General features: G+C 33.8%; 1 protein-coding gene across 1 annotated transcript in view; it reads right to left on the bottom strand.

Annotated features, from left to right (window-relative positions):
• Positions 1 to 6,097: 6,097 nt before the first annotated feature.
• The window catches only part of igf1 (insulin-like growth factor 1), a 42,071-nt gene continuing 32,021 nt past the window's right edge, over positions 6,098 to 16,147 (bottom strand). Inside the window, exons 4-5 of the mRNA XM_061914132.1 lie at positions 13,150 to 13,185; positions 6,098 to 9,591 (exon numbers count right to left, since the gene is read on the bottom strand). Of these exons, the coding sequence (XP_061770116.1) occupies positions 9,532 to 9,591; positions 13,150 to 13,185 (96 nt within the window). The 3' untranslated portion in view covers positions 6,098 to 9,531. The remainder of the gene's footprint in view (positions 9,592 to 13,149; positions 13,186 to 16,147) is intronic.

Here is a 16,147-nt window from a genome sequence, read left to right as displayed (position 1 = left end):
AAATGTTGTCAAAAAGCATGTTTCAACGTTGTATTTGTGTTGTAGAATATTGGTTGGGAAATGTCCACATTTTCAATGGTCAAATCAAAGTCAGAACCCAACATTGATTAACGTCGTCAAAAAGCATGTTGTTTTAACGTTGTATTTGTGTTGATTTTTGGTTGGAAAATGCTAAAATTCAATGGTCAAATCAACGTCAGAACCCAACATTGAATAAAACGTCATCAACAAGCATTTTGTTTCAACGTTAGATATGAGTTGCAGAACACAAGACTCCACACACCCGGGTGATGTTGACAAGTGGTTTATTCAGCAGGAATAGTGAACAATTTGTCAGTATTTTGATCTTTTTGGTTTTTTGTTTACAGAAGGCAACCGAGCACATGAGTAACAGCGTCGTCGTCGTCGTTGTCGTCGTCAGAGAACTTCTACGTTTCAATACTTGATGGCTCAAATTGTACAAACAAAAAAAAAGGAGTGGAAAAGATATCTTTGGCTTGTACTGCATTGGACTAAAAAGGTGAGTAAAACTGTGCAAATATTAGAAATGTTGATTAAAGCAGGCTACTAATGAAGGGAGACCATGTTAGCATAGCACAAAGGCTAGGGCTAGCTAGCGCTGTAGCTCATTAATGAACACAGTGAACATCTTATTCAATCATTTGTTCATCTAGACTAGGGGTCACCAACCCTGAGTCGCCCGTCTGGCCTGTTCTAAAAATAGATCAAATATCAGCACTGTACCAGTGAGCCGCCTCTATTTTTTAAATTGTATTTATTTAATAGCAAGCTGGTCTTGCTTTTGCTCGACATTTTTATTTCTAAGAGACAAAACTCACATAGAATTTGAAAATCCAAGAAAATATTTTAAAGACTTGGTCTTCACTTGTTTAAATGAATGCATTTATTTTTTTACTTTGCTTCTTATAACATTCAGAAAGACGATTTTAGAGAAAAAATACAACCTTAAAAATTATTTTAGGATTTTTTAACACATATACTTTTTACCTTTTAAATTCCTTCTTCTTCTTTCCTGACAATTTAAATCAATGTTCAAGTATTTTTTTTTATTGTAAAGAATAATAAATACATTTTAATTTAATTCTTCATTTTAGCTACTGTTTTTTCTCCGAAGAATATTTGTGAAATATTTCTTCAAGCTTATCATGATTAAATTCCCAAAAAATATTCTGGCAAATCTAGAAATCTGTGCAATCAAATTTAAAGTCTTTTGAATTTCTTTTAAAATTTTCTATTCTGGAAAATCTAGAAGAAATAATGATTTGTCTTTGTTAGAAATATAGCTTAGTCCAATTTGTTATATATTCTAACAAAGTGCAGATTGGGTTTTAACCTATTTAAAACATGTTTAAAATTTAAAAATTAATCTTAATCAGGAAAAATTACTAATGATGTTCCATAAATTTTCAAAAAGATTCAATTAGCTAGTTTTTCTCTTAATTTTGGGGGTGGAATTTTGAATTTTAAAGAGTCAAAATTGAATTTTTATATATATATATATATAGATTTATTTATTAAAGGTAAATTGAGCAAATTGGCTATTTCTGGCAATTTATTTAAGTGTGTATCAAACTGGTAGCCCTTCGCATTAATCAGTACCCAAGAAGTAGCTCTTGGTTTCAAAAGGTTGGTGACCCCTGATCTAGATGTTTATTTAGTATGGATAGAATGTAGAAAAAAATAAAATAAAATAAAACTTTCGCTTTGAGCTATGCTAACAAGTTAGCATAGCTACTAGTCACCCCAAATAGTGTTTTTTTTTGGAAACTTTTATTGAAAAGGGTCTAAATGTCTCACTTTGAAAGTATTGCAAGTGTGGACAGATCTCCATACCGCTAGCGGGTGTTGTTGAGGGTGGTGCGGAGGGTTACGGTTCACAGTACTTTTCTGGAGTTACTTGCTTTTTGTTTTGGCATTCAGGCTCATGAGAAAAATAATTTAAAAACAGTAGAAAAAATATCATTCTGCCTTCGAGACCACAGCACGCGTTTTTTTTTTGTTCGTTTTTGGTCCGTGCGTTCACGGGTTGTCCGCTACGGCACCGGAGGACTTCCGGAAGGGGGCGACGATTTACAGTGGCGGCCTCTAGGCTGTGCAAAAAAAAAGGGGGAGGAGACCTCTGATGTAGCGTCCGTCCGTCATCCAAGTAGCACCATTATACAGTGGACACGTAGTCTTATACCGACGATAGTAATGCATAGAGTAACATAAGAGTTTAGGGTTATACGCAGGCGGAGGAGGCGGAGTCACAAGGATTTAATCGGGCAGGCAGTGTGCGGAACGATGATTGCGTTAGCAAGCGTCCGTCGACACGAATCAAATGTTACGAGCACGTCTGTGTAGATCGTTACGAGCACGTCTGTGTAGATCCGGGGTGTCCAAAGTGCAAAATGGTGGGCCAAAATAATAATAATACTACACTACACCCTGGACAATGGGCATTTGCTCTGTTGCAAGTTTTGTGGATTCTATGTAACGTGTTTATGAGGTTTTTTTTCCTTGGCTTCAGTCTGGAGTCCAGCCTTTGACTGCATACTTTTTTTACTCACACGAGTAGATCTGAAGTTAAGAGATTTAAGTGTTAAAAATACATATAATAAATATGATAAAATTTTGGATTATTTTGCCGGTAGAAAATGGATGGATGGACAGTCCTTAAGGCCCCCACTCATAAAAGAGTTAGAAATAAGTAAAATATTAATATTCATTATATTTATTTTTAACACTTAAATCCCTTAACTTCGGATCTACTCATCAATTATAACATTTTTGATTATTTTTTTGGAGCAATGACAGTTTAAAAAAAAATCATACTAAAAGTCTTAGTCAAAGTGCAAAATGGGGGGCCAAAATAATAATAATACTACACTACACCCTGGACAATGGGCATATGCTCTGTTGCAAGTTTTGTGGATTCTATGTAACGTGTTTATGAGGAGTTTTTTTCCCTTGGCTTCAGTCTGGAGTCCAGCCTTTGACTACAATTTTTTTTTACTCACACGAGTAGATCTGAAGTTAAGAGATTTAAGTGTTAAAAATACATATAATAAATATTATAACATTTTTGATTATTTTGCCGGTAGAAAATGGATGGATGGACAGTCTTTAAGGCCCGCACTCATAAAAGAGTTAGAAATAAGTAAAATATTAATATTCATTATATTTATTTTTAACACATAAATCTCTTAACTTCAGATCTACTCATCAATTATAACATTTTTGATTATTTTTTGGAGCAATCATCAATCAATCAATCAATTTTTACTTATATAGCCCTAAATCACTAGTGTCTCAAAGGGCTGCACAAACCACCACGACATCCTCGGTATGCCCACATAAGGGCAAGGAAAACTCACACCCAGTGGGACGCCAGTGACAATGCTGACTATGAGAACCTTAGAGAGGAGGAAAGCAATGGATGTCGAGCGGGTCTAACATGATACTGTGAGAGTTCAATCCACAATGGATCCAACACAGTCGCGAGAGTCCAGTCCAAAGCGGATCCAACACAGCAGCGAGAGTCCCGTTCACAGCGGAGCCAGCAGGAAACCATCACAAGCGGAGGCGGATCAGCAGCGCAGAGATGTCCCCAGCCGATACACAGGCAAGCAGTACATGGCCACCGGATCGGACCGGACCGGACCCCCTCCACAAGGGAGAGTGGGACATAGAAGAAAAAGAAAAGAAACGGCAGATCAACTGGTCTAAAAAGGGAGTCTATTTAAAGGCTAGAGTATACAAATGAGTTTTAAGGTGAGACTTAAATGCTTCTACTGAGGTGGCATCTCGAACTGTTACCGGGAGGGCATTCCAGAGTACTGGAGCCCGAACGGAAAACGCTCTATAGCCCGCAGACTTTTTTTGGGCTTTGGGAATTACTAATAAGCCGGAGTCCTTTGAACGCAGATTTCTTGCCGGGACATATGGTACAATACAATCGGCAAGATAGGATGGAGCTAGACCGTGTAGTATTTTATACGTAAGTAGTAAAACCTTAAAGTCACATCTTAAGTGCACAGGAAGCCAGTGCAGGTGAGCCAGTACAGGCGTAATGTGATCAAACTTTCTTGTTCTTGTCAAAAGTCTAGCAGCCGCATTTTGTACCAACTGTAATCTTTTAATGCTAGACATGGGGAGACCCGAAAATAATACGTTACAGTAGTCGAGGCGAGACGTAACAAACGCATGGATAATGATCTCAGCGTCTTTAGTGGACAGAATGGAGCGAATTTTAGCGATATTACGGAGATGAAAGAAGGCCGTTTTAGTAACCCTTTTAATGTGTGCCTCAAAGGAGAGAGTTGGGTGGAAGATAACACCCAGATTCTTTACCGTGTCGCCTTGTTTAATTGTTTGGTTGTCAAATGTTAGAGTTGTATTATTAAATAGAGTTCGGTGTCTAGCAGGACCGATAATCAGCATTTCCGTTTTTTTGGCGTTGAGTTGCAAAAAGTTAGCGGACATCCATTGTTTAATTTCATTAAGACACGCCTCCAGCTGACTACAATCCGGCGTGTTGGTCAGCTTTAGGGGCATGTAGAGTTGGGTGTCATCAGCATAACAGTGAAAGCTAATACCGTATTTGCGTATGATGTCACCTAGCGGCAGCATGTAGATGCTGAAGAGTGCAGGGCCAAGGACCGAACCCTGGGGAACTCCACACGCTACCTTAACATAGTCCGAGGTCACATTGTTATGGGAGACACACTGCATCCTATCAGTAAGATAAGAGTTAAACCAAGACAGGGCTAAGTCTGACATACCAATTCGTGTTTTGATACGTTCTAATAAAATATTATGATCGACGGTATCGAAAGCAGCGCTAAGATCGAGGAGCAGCAACATAGATGACGCATCAGAATCCATCGTTAGCAATAGATCATTAGTCATTTTTGCGAGGGCTGTCTCCGTGGAGTGATTTGCCCTGAAACATAGATTGTTAGACGCTAAGTGTTCATTTAACTGCTCCGCAACAATTTTTTCAAGGATTTTTGAAATAAAGGGAAGGTGAGACACCGGTCGGTAGTTTACCATGAGGTCAGTATCGAGGTTAGGTCTTTTAAGAAGAGGATGAATAACCGCTTTTTTGAATGCTAGGGGAACAGTGCCCGAGGAAAGTGATACGTTTATAATATTTAGCACTGATGGACCTAATGACAGTTTAAAAAAAAAATCTTACTAAAAGTCTTAGTCAAAGTGCAAAATGGGGGGCCAAAATAATAATAATACTACACTACACCCTGGACAATGGGCATATGCTCTGTTGCAAGTTTTGTGGATTCTATGTAACGTGTTTATGAGTTTTTTTTTCCCTTGGTTTCAGTCTGGAGTCCAGCCTTTGACTGCATATTTTTTTACTCATACGAGTAGATCTGAAGTTAAGAGCTTTAAGTGTTAAAAATACATATAATAAATATTATAACATTTTTGATTATTTTGCCGGTAGAAAATGGATGGATGGACAGTCCTTAAGGCCCCCACTCAAAAAAGAGTTAGAAATAAGTAAAATATTAATATTCATTATATTTATTTTTAACACTTAAATCTCTTAACTTCAGATCTACTCATCAATTATAACATTTTTGATTATTTTTTGGAGCAATGACAGTTTAAAAAAAAAATCATACTAAAAGTCTTAGTCAAAGTGGAAAATGGTGGGCCAAAATAATAATAACACTACACTACACCCTGGACAATGGGCATATGCTCTGTTGCAAGTTTTGTGGATTCTATGAAACGTGTTTATGAGGGTTTTTTTCCTTGGCTTCAGTCTGGAGTCCAGCCTTTGACCGCATATTTTTTTACTCACACGAGTAGATCTAAAGTTAAGAGGTTTAAGTGTTAGAAATACATATAATAAATATACATTTTTGACTTGTTTTTAACTCTTTTATGAGTGGGGGCCTTAAGGCAGGCCTCAAGAACCGTCCATCCATCCATTTTCTACCGGCAAAATAATCAAAAATGTTATAATTGACGAGAAGATCTGAAGTTAAGAGATTTAAGTGTTAAAAGTATATATATATATATATATATATATATATATATATATATATATATATATATATATATATATATATATATATATATATATTGACTGCATATTTACTCACACGAGGAGATTATAAATTAAGAGATTTAAATGTTAAAAATAAATATAATATATATTAATATATGACTTATTTTTAACGTTTTTATGAGTGGGGGCCTTAAGGATCCCTAAGACTTTTAGTATGATTTTTTTTTTTTTAAACTGTCATTGCTCAAAAAAATAATTAAAAATGTTATAATTGATGAGTAGATCTGAAGTTAAGAGATTTAAGTGTTAAAAATGTATATAGTAAATATTAATTTTTGACTTATTTTTAACTCTTTTATCAGTGGGGGACTTACAGAACCGTCCATCCATCCGTTTTCTGCCGGCAAAATAATCAAAAATGTTATAATTGACGATAAGATCTGAAGTTAAGAGATTTAAGTGTTAAAAGTAAATATATGTATATATATATATATATATTGACTGCATATTTACTCACACGAGGAGATTTGAAGTTAAGAGATTTAAATGTTAAAAATAAAGATAATATATATTAAAATATGACTTATTTTTAACGGTTTTATGAGTGGGGGCCTTAAGGATCCCTAAGACTTTTAGTATGATTTGTTTTTAAACTGTCATTGCTCCAAAAAATAATCAAAAATGTTATAATTGATGAATAGATCTGAAGTTAAGAGATTTAAGTGTTAAAAATAAATATGAATGTATGACTTATTTGAACTCTTTTATGAGTAGGGGCCTTGAGGATACCTAAGAATTTTAGTATGATATTTTTTTAATTATAAAGAACCAAAAGCAATGTTATTTAAGGCTCCAATTACTTTACATCAAATATACCACTTTGAATTTTGGGAAAATATTGCATATTTTGTGTTTTTCCTATTAAAAAACCCCAAAACAGTGAAGTTGTCCTGTTGTGTAAATAATAAATAAAAAAAGAATATAATGATTTGCAAATCCTTTTCAACTTATATTCTATTGAATAGACTGCAAAGACAAGATATTTCATGTTCACACTGAGAAACTTTAGGTTTTTTTTTTTTTTTTTGCAAATAATCATTAAGTTAGAAATTAATGGCAGCAACACATTGCAAAAAAGTTGTCACAGGGGCATTTTTACCAGTGTGTTACATGGCCTTTCCTTTTAACAACACTCAGTAAACGTTTGGGAACTGAGGAGACACATTTTTTAATTAGAATTATTTCCCATTTTTGCTTGATGTACAGCGTAAGTTGTTCAACAGTCTGAGGTCTTCGTTAGTCTTCATAATGCATCACACATTTTCAATGGGAGACAGGTCTGGACTACAGGCAGGCCAGTCTAGTACCTGCACTCTTTTACTATGAAGCCACGCTGTTGTAACAAGTGGCTTGGCCTTGCCTTGCTGAAATAAGCAGGGGCGTCCATTATAACAATGCCTGGATGGCAATATATGTTTCTCCAAAACCTGTATGTACCTTTCAGCATTAATGGTACCTTCAAAGATGTGTAAGTTACCCATGCCTTGGGCACTAATACACCCCCAAACCATCACACATGCTGGCTTTTACACTTTCCGGGATGGTTGTTTTCCTCTTTGTTCCAGAGGACATGACGTCCACAGTTTCCAAAAACAATTTGAAATGTGGACTGGTCAGTCCACAGAACACTTTTCCGCTTCGCATCAGTCCATGTTAGATGAGCTAGGGCCAAGCGAAGCCGGCGACATTTCTGGGTGTTGTTGACTTTGCATAGTAGAGTTTTAACTTGCGCTTGCAGATGTAGCGACCGACTGTAGTTACCGACAGTGGTTTTCTGAAGTGTTCCCGAGCCCATGTGGTGATATCCTTTACACACCGATGTCGCTTTTTGATGCACTACCGCCTGAGGGGTCGAAAGGGTTTTCATGCAGGTATTTCTCCAGATTCTCTGAACCTTTTGATGATATTACGGAGCATTGATGGTGAAATCCCTCAATTCCTTGCAATAGCTGGTTGAGAAATGTTGTTCTTAAACTTTTTGTTTTGCTTAGTTCACAAAGCGCTTACCCTCGCCCCGTCTTTGTTTATGAACACCTGAGCATTTCACGGAAGCTGCTTTTATACCCAATCATGGCACCTCACCTGTTCCCAATTAGCCCGTTCACCTGTGTTATGTTCCAAATAAGTGTTTGATGAGCATTCCTCAACTTTCTCACTCTTTTTTGCCACTTGTGCCAGCTTTTTCGAAACACGTGGCAGGCATCACATTACAATGAGCTAATATTTGCAAAACTTAACAAAATTTACCAGTTTAAATGTTAAATATCTTGTCTTTGCAGTCTATTCAATTGAATATAAGTTGAAAGGATTTGCAAATTATTGTATTCTCTTTTTATTTAGCATTTACACAACGTGACAACTTTACCGGTTTTGAAGTTTTGCACATTCTGGGTGTCTCATTCAGTAAAGAAATGTAAAAATTTAATTCCGTTTTTTAGTAATCAGACATTATTTGGAGGTTTTGTATTGGTGTTCCTAAAAATTGATTTTTTTTCCTCTAAGTTTGGCCATCTTCACTAGTTTTGGGTTTTTTGTACAAAAAAAGAGTATAAAACATTGAAAAAAATGGAAGTTTGTCAAAAGATGGATGTAAAGTTTTGATTTGTAGATATTTCAGTGTTGAAAGTAGAAGAGAAATATTAATATATTAATTATTTTTAGCACTTGAGTGACTAAGACCCCCTAAAAAAAGTTAAGTGTGGAATAATTTGGACACCCCCGGTGCAATATTTGTATGTCGGTGACCTTTCACCTTTCCACACTCCAAGTGTGGCGTTCCCTTGTCGACGTCAGGTGGGCGTGGCCAACAAAAGTGAAGAATTTGGCGGGAAAAAAGGCTGGAATAAATCAACTCTGGCGGCCGCCGGCTTTTCATGTCGGCTCCAAAGTGGCCTCGGTGTCAAAACCTTTTATTCCACTCGTCCGCGCCAAAGTTGGGGGCGACTCGTTTCTGACGAGCGGCGGTGGGGAAAAAATACGAGTTTGGCTCCCGTGTTTTGGTTTTATTTTTAGACCATAAGGGCCGTAAATCTCCTCTAATGCTGGGTTGTGATGGATGGCTTTGGACTAAAGACTGGACCCCGACACTTCCTGGGGTTGGGGGGGGGGAGTTGGAACGGCATCCACCAACTAGCCACAAGGGGCGGGGCTACGCAATGCATGATGGGTACATTTCCTCACCTCAGCGTCCTAGCAGCTAAACGATATAGTCCGTTACATGGCATGGATAACAAATACAACGGTGCAGTGTAGAAAATAATCACAACGACCCACTCCTTACTCCCCACTCCCACTTCCACTCCCGCTTTCAGTCGTTTTCCACGCCCTGGTTACCGTCGTCTCTGTGGGCGTGCTGGGACAGTGAAGCAGGTGCACCAGGTAAGGCCACTCCCTCCTCCTCCTCCCTTTCCAGGCGGCCAAGCCCCGCCTCCCTACATTCGGTAATTGCGGCCCCCGGCGTTGCCTCGGCTCGAGTTTTTGGGATGCACCTCCTGTCAGAGGGAAGGAGGGAAAAAATAACATTGATTTTAGCACTTTTTTTTTTATCAGTAATGATGGCAACATCAGGTTTTCTAAGCCATTAAAAAATAATAATAATAAAATGAAAAAAAAAAAATATATATATATATATTAAAAGTAATTAATAGGCTAATGTTATTTTTCAATCATAAATAAATTAATAAAAAAAGCAACATTGTCAATCAGTCTTTGAAAGTAATTTATAGTTTAATAAAGTTTTTCACCAGTAATGATGGCAACATCAGGTTTTCTAAGCAATTTTAAATGTATTATTATTATTTTTTAAAGCTACATAGTCAATGAGTCCTTAAAAGTAATTAATAGGCTATTTTTATTTTTCATCATAAATTAAATAAATAAAAAAAGCGACATTGTCAAACAGCCTTTAAAATTAATAATATTTTAATAAAGTTTTTCACCAGTAATGATGGCAACATCAGGTTTTCTAAGCAATTTTAAATGTATTATTATTATTTTTTAAAGCTACATAGTCAATGAGTCCTTAAAAGTAATTAATAGGCTATTTTTATTTTTCATCATAAATTAAATAAATAAAAAAAGCGACATTGTCAAACAGCCTTTAAAATTAATAATATTTTAATAAAGTTTTTCACCAGTTATGATGGCAACATCAGGTTTTCTAAGCAATTTTAAAAACATTTTTATTTTTTTAAGCTACATAGTCAATGAGTCCTTAAAAGTAATTAATAGGCTAATGTTATTTTTCATCATAAATAAAAAAATAAAAAAAGCAACATTGTCAAACAGTCTTTGAAAGTAATTAATAGTTTAATAAAGTTTTTCACCAGTAATAATGGCAACATCAGGTTTTCTAAGCAATTTTAAAAATATATATATATATTTTTTAAAGCTACATAGTCAATGAGTCCTTAAAAGTAATTAATAGACTATTGATATTTTTCCTCATAAATAAATAAATAAATAAACGAACATTGTCAAACAGTCTTTAAAAGTAATTAATAGTTTAATAACGTTTTTCACCAGTAATGATCAGGTTTTTCTAAGCAATTTAAAAACTTTTTTTTTTTTAAAGCTATATAGTCAATGAGCCCTTAAAAGTAATTAATGGGCTAATGTTATTTTTCATCATGAATAAATAAATAACAAATAAAAAAAGCAACATTGTCAAACAGCCTTTAAAAGTAATTAATGGTTTAATAAAGTTTTTTATCAGTAATGATGGCAACATCAGGTTTTCTAAACAATTTAAAATATATATATATATACATATATTTTTAAAGCTACATAGTCAATGAGTCCTTAAAAGTAATTAATAGACTGTTATTTTTCATCATAAATAAATTTAAAAAAAATGTAAAAAAGCAACATTGTCAAACAGCCTTTAAAATTAATAATAGTTTAATAAAGTTTTTCACCAGTAATGATGGCAACATCAAGTTTTCTAAGCAATTTTAAAAACTTTTTTTTTTTTAAGCTACATAGTCAATGAGTCCTTGAAAGTAATTAATGGGCTATTGTTATTTTTCATCATAAATAAATAAAAAAAGCAACATTGTCAAACAGTCTTTGAAAGTAATTGGTAGTTTAATAAAGTTTTTCATCAGTAATGAAGGCAACATCAGGTTTTCTAAGCATTGCTTAAAAAAATACTAATGAATAAAAAATAAAAAAAAAACACAGTCAAACAGTCTTTAAAAATGTTGTAATGTAAGGTTAGCATGCAGCTATGCTAATGTTGCTAACCTGGCATGATGTTAAAATATAATATTAGCCTGTAGCTCAATCAGCTATTCTAGTGTTGTTAACCTAGCATGATGTTAAAAATAATATTAGCATGTAGCTCAATTAGCTAGGCTAGGGTTGCTAACCTAGTATGATGTTAAAATATAATATTAGCACGTAGCTCAATAGCTATGCTAATGTTGCTAACCTAGCATGATGTTAAAATATAATATTAGCACATAGCTCAATAGCTATGCTAATGTTGTTAACCTAGCATGATGTTAAAATATAATATTAGCACATAGCTCAATAGCTATGCTAATGTTGCTAACCTAGCATAATGTTAAAATATAATATTAGTATGTACCTCAATTAGCTACGCTAGTGTTGCTAACCTAAGATGATGTTAGTGTCATATTTGCATGTAGCATACATAGGTATCCTAGTGTTGCTAACCTAGCATGATGTTAAAATATAATATTAGCACATAGCTCAATAGCTATGCTAATGTTGCTAACCTAGCATGATGTTAGTGTCATATTTGTGTGTAGCATACATAGGTATCCTAGTGTTGCTAACCTAGCATGATGTTAAAATATAATATTAGCACATAGCTCAATACCTATGCTAATTTTGCTAACCTAGCATGATGTTAAAATACAATATTAGCATGTAGCTCAATTAGCTACGCTAGTGTTGCTAACCTAGCATGATGTTAGTGTCATATTTGCGTGTAGCATACATAGGTATCCTAGTGTTGCTAACCTAGCATGATGTTAAAATATAATATTAGCACATAGCTCAATAGCTACGCTAATGTTGCTAACCTAGCATGATGTTAAAATATAACATTAGCATGTAACTCAATTAGTTACGCTAGTGTTGCTAACTTAGCATGATGTTAGTGTCATATTTGTGTGTAGCATACATAGGTATCCTAGTGTTGCTAACCTAGCATGATGTTAAAATATAATATTAGCACATAGCTCAATTAGCTATGCTAATGTTGCTAACCCAACATAATTTTCCATCCATCCATCCATTTTCTACCGCTTATTCCCTTTCGGGGTCGCGGGGGGCGCTGGCGCCTATCTCAGCTACAATCGGGCGGAAGGCGGGGTACACCCTGGACAAGTCGCCACCTCATCGCAGGGCCAACACAGATAGACAGACAACATTCACACTCACATTCACACACTAGAGCCAATTTAGTGTTGCCAATCAACCTCAACATAATTTTAAAATATGATATTAGCATATAGCTCAATTAGCTACGCTAGTGTTGCTAACGTAGCATGATGTTAGTGTCATATTTGCGTGTAGCATACATAGGTATCCTAGTGTTGCTAACCTAGCATGATGTTAAAATATAATATTAGCATGTAGCTTAATTATCTATGCTAGTTTTGCCCATATTAGCATGTGGCTTATATAGTTATCTTTGTGTTGCTAACCTAGCATAATGCTAACGTCCTATTAGCGTCTAGCTTACTTTCGTGTCATTTTTCACTTTGAAGACGGCGGCTCACAAGTGCGGGAGACGTTACTCTCAAGTGTCCCTGTTCAATCCCGTCCTACAAACTACAGACGGTCCGTGCTGACAAGGTGGACGCGATATAAATCCGACGCCGTGGCGTGAATGTGAGCATAATGCGCGGTGGCGTCTCGGGAGCGAAAACCACTTAGCTACTTCTCGGGCTAATGGTTTTTGTTGTTTTTTGAGAGAGAGGGAGAGAGGGGTAAACAGCTCGGCATTTAGACGCCACACTCTCCTGCGTCCTTGACTGCTTCCTGGTGAGGACAAGAATGAGGCTGTGGTTGCTCACCTTGAAGGCAGAGTGACTGTGTCCAGGTGTGGGTCTCTGTGGGAGGAGGGAGGACAGATTTAGGACAATTGTAGCTTAACCCCAACCAGCCAGCTGATGAATGGAAATACTCCGCAAATCATCCTTTTTTATGTTCAACATTTATGTTCCGTCCCTTGACTGGCTGTTGTTTCGATTGGACAGTTGTGGTCTGAGAGGATGGTGCAGGACCACAAGTATTTACTCTGAATGAAGACTGCTTGTGCGGGTTTCTTGTGCAAAACAGTCCACTTTGGGTTAGGGTTGGACGGTGTTCCGGTACTGGTTTTAGTATCGCGGTACTGATGAATCAAAAACGGTACACACTAAAAAAATTGGTTATTTTGACAACCCAATATATGAGTTGGGTTAAATTTTGGAGTTATTTTTATGGAAAGCAATTCCTTTTTTTTTTTAAATAATTATTTTATTAATATTATTGTTATTATTGTTATTATTATTATTATTATTATTATTATTATTAGTAGTAGTAGTAGTAGTAGTATTTTAACATATTATTATTAGTATTATTATTATTAGTAGTAGTAGTATTTCAACATATTATTAGTAGTAGTAGTATTTTAATAAATTATTATTATTATTATTTGTAGTAGTAGTATTATTAGTAATCGTGGTAGTAGTAGTTTTTTAACATATTATTATTAGTAGTAGTATTTTAACATATTATTATTACCATTAGTATTAGTAGTAGTATTTTAACATATTATTATTAGTAGTATTATTATTAGTAGTAGTAGTAGTATTTTAACATATTACCATTAGTATTATTATCATTATTAGTATTTCAACATATCATTATTAGTAGTAGTAGTATTTTGATATATTATTATTATTAGTAGTAGTAGTAGTAGTAATAGTAGTATTATTAGTAATAGTAGTAGTAGTAGTTTTTTAACATATAATTATTATTATTATTATTATTATTAGTAGTAGTAGTAGTAGTATTTTAACATATTATTATTACTATTATTAGTAGTATTTTAACATATTATTATTATTATTAGTAGTAGTAGTAGTAGTAGTATTTTAACATATTATTTTTATTATTAGTAGTAGTAGTAATATTTTAACATATTATTATTATTATTATTAGTAGTAGTAGTAGTAGTAGTAGTAGTATTTTAACATATTATTATTATTATTATTAGTAGTAGTAGTAGTAGTATTTTAACATATTAGTATTATTAGTATTATTATTATTAGTAGTAGTAGTGGTAGTATTTTAACATATTATTATTATTAGAAGTAGTAGTATTTTAACATATTATTATTATTATTAGTAGTAGTAGTAGTAGTAGTAGTAGTAGTAGGAGTAGTAGTATTTTAACATATTATTATTATTATTATTATTATTATTAGTAGTAGTAGTAGTAGTGGTAGTATTTTAACATATTATTATTATTAGTAGTAGTAGTAGTATTAGTAGTAGTATTTTAACATATTATTATTAGTAGTAGTAGTAGTAGTGTTAGTATTTTAACATATTATTATTATTATTAGTAGTAGTAGTAGTAGTAGTAGCAGTCGTAGTGGTAGTATTTTAACATATTATTATTAGTAGTAGTAGTATTAGTAGTAGTATTTTAACATATTATCATTATTATTATTATTATTATTAGTAGTAGTAGTAGTAGTAGTAGTAGTAGTGGTAGTATTTTAACATATAATTATTATTATTATTATTAGTAGTAGTAGTATTTTAACATATTATTATTATTATTAGTAGTAGTAGTAGTAGTATTTTAACATTATTATTTTTAGTAGTAGTATTTTTAGTAGTAGTAGTATTTTTTATTTTAACATACTTTATGGGTTTTCAAAACGATGAACCATTTTTGGGTTGTTTTTCAATGAGTAGCGCAGATTTGGGAAAAAAGTTTGTTTTTTTTAATTAAAAAGGTATTTTAAAAAAAATGTATAATTTTTAACCAACTATTGGGTCAAGGAGCGCTAAATTGCACAACCCAATAGTTGGGTTAGGAATAACCCAACATTGTAGTGAGCATAACTCAATTTTTGGGTTATATAAATTCAATCCAATAGTTGGGTTATGAATCAACCAACATTGAGTTAGAATAACTCAACTTTTTGGTTAAATAATTCAACCCAATAGTTGGGTTATGAATCAACCGATATTGAGTTAGCATAACTCAACTTTTGGGTTAAATAATTCAACCCAATAGTTGGGTAATGAATCAACCAACATTGAGTTAGAATAACTCAACTTTTTGGTTAAATAATTCAACCCAATAGTTGGGTTATAAATCAATCGATATTGAGTTAGCATAACTCAACTTTTGGGTTAAATAATTCAACCCAATAGTTGGGTTATGAATCACCCAACATTGAGTTAGTAAAACTCAACTTTTGGGTTAAATAATTCAACCCAATAGTTGGGTTATAATCAACCGACATTGAGTTAGAATAACTAAACTTTTGAGTTAAATAGTTCATCCCAATAGTTGAGTTATGAATAAACCAACATTGAATTAGAATAACTCAACCTTTGGGTTAAATACATTCGTCCCAGAAGTTGGGTTATGAATCAACCAACATTGAGTTAGCATAACTCAACTTTTGGGTTAAATAATTCAACCCAATAATTTTGTTGGGAATAACCCAACATTCAGTTATAACTCAATTTTGGGGAAAAATTAACCCAAAATGTTGAGTTAAAATAACTCAAATAATGTGTTGGTTCGTTTCTGAACCAGCAGTTGGGTTAAAATTGGGATACACGAGTTGCAAGTGTTGGGTTAAATTTTGGAGTTATTTTTATGAAGAACAATCCATTTTTGGGGTTATAAAGGTATTATTTTAAGTACATTTTTCTGGTTTTCAAAACTATGAACCATTTTTGGGTTCTTTTTCAATGAGTAATGCATTTCGGGGTAAAAGGTTTTGTTTTTTTTTAATTAAAAAGGTACTTTTTTCTGAAAAAAAGTAAAATGTATAATTT

This window comes from Nerophis ophidion, linkage group LG10 (assembly GCF_033978795.1).
Source record: "Nerophis ophidion isolate RoL-2023_Sa linkage group LG10, RoL_Noph_v1.0, whole genome shotgun sequence".
NCBI classification, from domain to species: domain Eukaryota; kingdom Metazoa; phylum Chordata; class Actinopteri; order Syngnathiformes; family Syngnathidae; genus Nerophis; species Nerophis ophidion.
The sequence above is the reverse complement of the archived record's forward strand: the minus strand, read 5'-3'. Positions and strand labels throughout refer to the sequence as shown.